We start from the raw sequence: 7,763 nt of genomic DNA, 5'->3' as shown, positions 1-7,763 counted from the left end.
GCTACACTGAAGTTGCACATTGAAAGGTAATTTTCAAAATCATTTCCACAGATAAAATGTGCTTTACTTGCAGAAATGATTTGGTTATAAAACCTGCCCACCTGATAAATGGGTAAACATGCTCATGTATGCATGCAGGTTTGCTTAGACTAAGTGGAGGTGCTTCCAGGGACAGAGTTTAAAGAGGGGTCTGGCCTTAAGCATATACTTTTGCCTTTTGAAGAGTATGCAAGTACATTTTCGCAGCGGTTAATTGTGTGCAGGTAGTTTTGGTGGGCCATGTTTGCCTTGTAACTTGGTGAAACTGATACATGCATTTGCAGACTATTTTATGCAGGTTCTTACAAAGTTACCCTCAAAGTATAATTCCAACCTTTACAATTAAAGTGCACGTCCAAAAGAGGGATTTATAAGTTGAAAAAGATGACTTGCCAGCACTTTTATAGCACATTTTCAGGAGGCACACCAGCTCTACAAATCAATATTTTTATTATTGTATGGTCTCATTTAAAATTTCAGTTGAGTTAGAGCATGTGATGTGTGTTGTCCAATGAAAGCTGTACCTTTTTTGGCTATGGACCTTATTCAATAATTTTTTTTCCATACATAGGCACATAATAGGGGACATGGAGAAGTCCTTTTTAAGGAAGGCCTTATTTGGGGAGCAGTATTTCAAGAGAACATGACACAGTAATACTCAACCCATCACCTAAAAATGATACCATTTTGTCTTTTTTCTTTTAATACATTAAACAGTTCATCTTTTCTTAATCCCAAGCAGCAGCTATTTTAGCAAAGAGCTGCAAATTACCTGAAACTTCCTAGATCCGATTGATGGATATTAAGCTACAATGTCCTATACATCTCACGCTCTCTGGGCCAACTGGATTCCATGCTGTGCATGGTCATTGGGAATCCAGGGGTTCAGGGAAGCTGTGGGGACAGAACTTAAAAAAAATTAAAGTTAAGTAACTGTAAAAAGAACTGTTAAATAACTACTATTTTAAGATTTTTATTTATTTTTAAGTTGGAAGGCCACAAAGATGCCAATGTAATTTTTAAACAATTTTATTGAAAGTAAGTGGATTGGACAGAGAACACCATTGGCAGGGCAGACACTGGAAGCATATGAAGGATTCTGGTGGTTGAAGGATTTAATGATCAGACCCTACCACGCAGCAGTCACAATGAAGAAATTCCAATTCCCATTTTATAATTCCTAGTATTAAATCCTACACTATTTACAGAGAAATAAAGGCATGTTTTAACTATCTACATTTTTGTGGGAGATCTCATATTAGATTTTAAAAAATGTTTGTTTCTTTTACATGAATTTGTTTTGCATTGCATCTGTCTAACCTAGACCAAGCTACAAACACGTTAGCTGACAGATCAGAATATGGGGCTTGTTGCGCATATTACATTGGCAGCTTTTGTGTAATTAAAAAAACCAAAACCCAATATACTTGCAGTGTGGACAAAACTATGCTAAGCTGACTTAAAAGCAGGACGCCCTAATCTCCTGTGATTTTGCAGCCACGGCAAAGGCCACAGATATCTGGGCTGTGTGTGTAACCATGAGAAACAGCCTCCATGCAAGCCCTATTTCCTGCTGACTCAACCACTCATCCTACTCATCAAACAGCAATGGAGCTCACTGTTTTCCTGCACCAAATGTGGGGCAGTCTCTCAAACTCTGAGCTCTGGTGAACTGTAAAAGCCCATGGTTACTGCTGATGTCAAGCTGCATACACAGAGCGGTGAAGACCATTGTAGAAGGGGGCTGAGGAAAGCAAGGGTCATCGGAGAGAGGAAAGTCAGGCTATAGAGCAAAAAACAAAAAAAAAATGCAATAAAAATTTATACAATGTGAAAGTGACAGAAAAAGGAAAAAAAAAAATTAAAGGAAATTAACCCCACAGATTGGAAAATCATTTTTTTTCAAATGAATTTCAAAATAAAAATATTGGTGCATATTGCAGTCAATATGCAAATTTGCTGGAGAAGTTTAACAAAAATGGGCTGCAAAATCTACCTCCTGAGCTGGAAGTAGGAAACAGGGAAGAGTGGGCGCCTTGTTTAAAACTATCCTGCATGACTGTTAATGTTTTCTCATGGACAATTAACAGTCATCTTGCCTTGCTTGGAAGCACACAGTGTACTTGCACAGAAAAGCAATAAAGTGCATTAAAGTTATATTGTAGAGGAGAAATCAGTTTCAAAAGTTACAATTTGCTTTTTTTTTTTTTTTTTCAGTTTGTGATTTGGTTTTTGGTGCTTACAGTAACATTGTGTGTAGTCCCATGTACATAATCAGCAAGAGAAGGAGCACCAGTGCTGCAGATTTGTTTGGTCACTCCTAGGAGACCTCATCCAGCACGGACACCAAAACTACAGATTCACAGTATATTCAGTTCAGGCTAAAAAAAAAATATATATATCCATTTTTCCCAGTTAATAACTTTCTAATATATATAAAATAAAGATACTGTTTCCAGTTTATTTTTAAAATTAAAGAATAAATTTGTCAGTTGTCTGAGAAACGAAACACGCACACAATCACACATACATTGGGCATATCTCAGTACATCCTTCATCTTTGTCTTGCTATGAGATTTTTAAAATCTGCACTGACAGGCACATCTAGTCTCCCCAGGACCACCAGTAAGCAAAAGGAAAAAATGTTCACTTTTCTGAAGGCATGGTCAGAAGAGAGCAGCAGAATGATCTACAGACAATACTCCTGCCTCGGAAGCAGCTTGGGTATCAGGGGTCACAAGAAGTTGTTTAACATTATTTTGATCCCAGCTCAATTGGGATGGTGCGCAATTGGGATATGGCATCAGGATGCCTTCATTCACAAATACACCAATATTTATTTTGTATCTCCCCCCCCCCCCCCCAATGCCAATTCTGGCAGTGAGTGGCATATTAATCACTTTCCAAAAATATACAAAATCCTCGGTTATTGAAGACATGCTCTTAGAGAGCAAACAATGCACACCTCATCCCCCGGTGCATTTCACAATTCCAGGAATCCACATCGGCTTGGAAAACGTAAAGGAGGAATGGGGAAGCTTCTTCAGGTTACGTGTCCCAAAATATCAACTAGTTAGAATGATGGAGTTGGCGAGTACCAATGTCCATGAACATTACCTCCCACCTGAAAATAAATTACATCTCTCGATCATCAACAGGCCTGACCAGAAGTGCTACTTTGAGCAGTTATGCCATAGGTTCCCCATCATCCTAGTGGAACTCCATAGCTATAAAATAATAAGGTTAGTTATGTGTACAGCAAAGAAATGTAACAAATGATCAGAAAACACCCACTCTACACAGCTGGAAACTTAACAAGTCATCTCAAAATAGCTCTTCCAAAAGCAGTCCTTTTCCGATCCTGTAGAAAGATTCGCTTGCTTTTCAACACTGAAAAGTTCTTGGCATGGTCCTTGTACCCAAAAGAAAGATAAAAAGGAAGTACATATCCTACTACTACTTCTAAAGAGAAGGTTTGATAAGAGAAGCAATGAAGACGTCACAAATTTGGCACAATGCATCTCATTCTCTGAAAGGGTGTTTCACGAAACATACTACCTTACAATCTGTTTTTCTCACCAGTTAAGTGTTAATAACTTTATCTTATTGGCTAAAGTATTTACTAATCCATTTGCCTTGATCAGGCCCAACACACTGCCTTACTGTCAGGGTTGCCACCTGCCCACAAATTGTTATGGCTGCCCACTGCTTGCCCAAAAAAAAAAATAAAAAATGGACCAGACAGTAAAAATCCAGAAATGTTTTCAAGCAGTCTCCCAACTTCGTCTCTTCCTGTTCCCTCTGTCAGTGTGCGGGCAGGAGCTGGATATGAACTGTTGAGCTGTAACAAGGAGACGAGGAGCTATTTCACTTTCTCCACTCTGTGGGTCACTAAATAGCAAGAATGACAAATCCAACCAGCAAACTTCTTGCCCCTGTCAAAGTCCGGGATTAGTACACCGATATACAACGGGTGCTACGGCTGTCAGAGAACATTATAGGAGAAATGAATCAGGGAGGGTTGTTGTGATTAAGCGAAGGAACAGGATGGGGTTAAAAAAAAAAAGGAGGAGGAAATACTAAGTGCAGAAAGGTTTTGAAGGAACATTGAAGAGAGAAAAGGATGATTTTTTCTTTACACATACTTGACATAAGGCATGTAGAGCAGTGGAAGAGAGGCTAAAATGCACAGTGATGGAGTTACTATGGGAGCATGGGTAGCAGACATTACAGAATGAAAAGGGTAGGATAGGTGTAAAGAGAGGAGAGACAAACTAGGGTAGACTAGAAATGGGAATGACAGGACAAAGGGTGAGAAGCTTAGAGAGGAAGCCGATGGAATCTTGAAATGAAGGAGACTGAAAAACGAAAGGGTTGAGGGAGGGATTAGTAAGGAGGTAAATGCGAGTGAGCTTTGAAATTACAAGGGAAGAGGCCAGCTTTGCTGCAGATGAGGTGAAAAAGAAATTGGTTCCAGGAGGATGAATGACTGGAAGCAACGGGATTTAGCAGTGACAGAACAGGGGTGAAATGACAGCGGTCCAAGGCCCTTACGAAAGGCTGGAGTTGCGGTGGGGTTGCATTTTGTATCTTTTTGCATCATATAAAAGGTGCGTCACTAAAAATCTGTCAGACTATCAGTAAAATATGCATTTTTTTTTTTTTTTTAGAAACTGGCAACTCTGTTTGATGGTCCTGTGAGCCCACATCCAGTTGTGCAATGACATTTACCGCTCACAGCCCTCCTTAATCTTTAAAGAGGAACGGGGTGGAAACAAGGGAGACCAGGCTCTCTCTGAAGCCCACTCAAAGCATTTACCGTCCAATGCAGTTTTCTCCAACAGGATTCCCAAGCTAGAATTACTTGAGATGTTCTCACAGCAACATTTAAAAACAGTAGGAGGCAGAAAGGCTGCAGACACCGTGAAACAAGAGCAAATGTAAAATGTAATCTTGTACCCCGCCAGGCACGGTTTGCCTCGCCTCTTAAAAATGTTTGCGTGCACGTTAAAAAGTCAGATCAGCAGGCCAGAACACGCTGCTTTGGAAACAAACGAAAAAAAAGCCCTTGCCAACAACAGAATAAAAAGTAAAGTGTTTCTGAAATATTTGAGGCTTATGTAAGAACACGTTCTTGTGCAAATATAAATATATCAGGAAGACTCTCTCTCTCTCTATTGTGGCAAGAATTCTTTTCCAAAGCGGTACACGTTTTGCTGCTGCCGCTCTGATCTCTAACATGCGTGTTTTTTAATTTTTTAATTTTTTTTTTTAAGACTGATTTGATTTTAATTTACTTAAATCTTTCCACTATTAGTGGACTTCACAAGATTCATTCTACTGTATCTTATTGTCATCATGTCTGTTTTCTTAGCCTTTCAGATAAAGAAAAAACCCCCCCACAAAAACAAACAAAAAAAAAACAAACAAAAAACTGTGCCATTGGCTGAGACTTCTGCTTCCCTAACTGAAGATGATCTGAGCCACTCAGTCGCTGTCCTTATAGCATTTGGTCCCTCGCTTTCTTTTTGTTCTCTTCGATCATCTGCTCGTTCTCGGTTTTCTTATCATTAAGAGAATCTAGAACGGAGAGGGTAAAAAACAGGAGGTTATTTGTTTTCTTGTTCCCTTCAGTTCTAAAGTAGTGGGAAGAATTTGCTAATTTCTTTTTATCCTTCAAAGTGTTTAATATACACAACACATCATAGCGTAACAGAAGATGACAGCAGGGAAAAAAAAAAAAGATCAGTCAGCCTATCCAGTCTGCTCAGTTATTCTGTCTACACTGCCAAGGATGCATCCCCACTGCTGGAAAGAGAGTGTGACCATCTTCGATACTCCATCTTGAGTAGGCCGATTCAGTAAAGTCCGCGGGAGAGCGGACGAACTCTCCCGACGCGCGCACCGGCCACTTGCCGGTGCGCGCGATTCAGTATGCAAATTAGGTGGTGCGGTAGAAACAGGCAAAAGGAGGCACTAGGGACACTAGCGCGTCCATAGCGCCTCCTTTTAGCCCGGAGCGGTGGCTGTCAGCGGGTTTGACAGCTGACGCTCAATTTTGCCGGCGTCTGTTCTCGAGCCCGCTGACAGCCACGGGCTCGGAAACCGGACGCCGGCAAAATTGAGTGTCCGGTTTTCGGCCCGACAGCCGCCGGCCCATTTAAAATTTTCTTCTTTTTTTTTTTTAAACTTTTTTTTTTACACTTCAGGACCTCCGACTTAATATCGCCATGATATTAAGTCGGAGGGTGCACAGAAAAGCAGTTTTTACTGCTTTTCTGTGCACTTTCCCGGTGCCGGCAGAAACTAGCGCGGACCTTTGGGTAGGCGCTAATTTCTGAAAGTAAAATGTGTGGCTTGGCTGCACATTTTACTTTCTGTATCCCGCGCACATACCTAATAGGGCTAACAACATGCATTTACATGTTGAGGGCGCTATTAGGTGCCGCGGGTTGGACGCGAGTTTTCCTCCCCTTACAGAAAGATTCCCTGTCTGTTTCCTCCCACATTCCACTTCTTTCATGTCTAAACAATTCTGTAATAATTGAGTCCAGCTTCTTAGACCCCCGGGGCAGCCTGCCAGACAGACCTGGCTACATGAACACCTAAGCTTCCACCGAGACTTCTAAATAGCGTAGTTTCACGTTTAATGTAAACCGATGTGATATCCCTGATGAACGTCGGTATATAAAACAGTTAATTAAATAAATACGAATGTACTTGCAGCCTGCCAGAAAGACCCATTTTCTGGTGCATTTCTGGTCTAAACAGCTACCACTGCATGTGAGCCTCCTAGGTCCCCTGCATAGCCTGCCAGACAGATCCAGAATCCACATTTTGCTTTAGAACTTGTAGTTATTGCAGTACTTTAAGCCTGCCAGACAGCTCCAGCTGTTAGTTGACTCTAGCATCGCAGCCCACAAGACACTCAGTTACACGGTTTCCTATTTTTCCCAACAGGACTTCATATTAACCACTTTGCCATTCATTCCGGCAGCAGCAACACTCATTGCCAATAAGTCTCGTGTGACGAGCTAAGCAAAGCATGTGCCAGATCTGTCTTGCTGCCTCCACATTCCACTTTGCCTGCACTACATTCATCTCCTACCAATTCAGATTTCCCCCCATCCTTGTAGCCCTCCCTCTTCAAACCTCAACCTATTCTCTGGATCCTTTGCTTCCTAAATTTTTGCCCCACCCCGATTCTTTTAAAGCTGCAATAATCCCACTTATTAGGGATGTATAGGGAAAAAATTTGTGGTTTTTTTAAATTTATTTTTCATTTTGGGGGTTCCCCAAACCCCCCTACCTCTGCTCCCCAGGTGTCATTTACTTATTTCATTGCTGCAAACTATTGAAATGAAACAAACATTTACATAAATAAGTGAAAAAATGAAGCAGGGCCTCTCCAGCCTCTGCTTATCCTGTCCAGGGAGGGGAGGGGGGGAAATCACGTTGACGTCGGGGCCCAGGGTGGAGGACAGGTCCTGATGCTGGGGCCTAAGTTTGGGCCTGGCCTGGAAGTCAGGTCCCATCACCTGGGCATTGGCCTAGACTCAAGCCTGACCCAAAGGTTGGGTCCTGAAGCTGGGGCCTTGGCCTGGGATCATGAAACATAGAAACATAGAAACATAGAAATGACGGCAGAAGGAGACCAAATGGCCCATCTAGTCTGCCCCGCTGGGGCTGGGGACCAGCCTGGGGACCAGGCTGGGGACCATGGC

General features: G+C 41.7%; 1 protein-coding gene across 4 annotated transcripts in view; it reads right to left on the bottom strand.

The window, feature by feature from the left end:
* Nucleotides 1-2,212: 2,212 nt before the first annotated feature.
* The window catches only part of GOLM1 (golgi membrane protein 1), a 190,225-nt gene continuing 184,674 nt past the window's right edge, over nt 2,213-7,763 (bottom strand). For all 4 annotated transcript variants that reach the window (XM_029617189.1, XM_029617183.1, XM_029617196.1 and 1 more), the window contains one exon: nt 2,213-5,619. In XM_029617189.1, coding sequence (XP_029473049.1) covers nt 5,540-5,619 — 80 coding nt within the window. In that variant the 3' untranslated portion in view covers nt 2,213-5,539. The remainder of the gene's footprint in view (nt 5,620-7,763) is intronic.

This window comes from Rhinatrema bivittatum, chromosome 1 (genome assembly GCF_901001135.1).
Source record: "Rhinatrema bivittatum chromosome 1, aRhiBiv1.1, whole genome shotgun sequence".
NCBI classification, from domain to species: domain Eukaryota; kingdom Metazoa; phylum Chordata; class Amphibia; order Gymnophiona; family Rhinatrematidae; genus Rhinatrema; species Rhinatrema bivittatum.
Note: the sequence above shows the minus strand (reverse complement) of the source record. Positions and strands in the feature narration are given on the sequence as shown.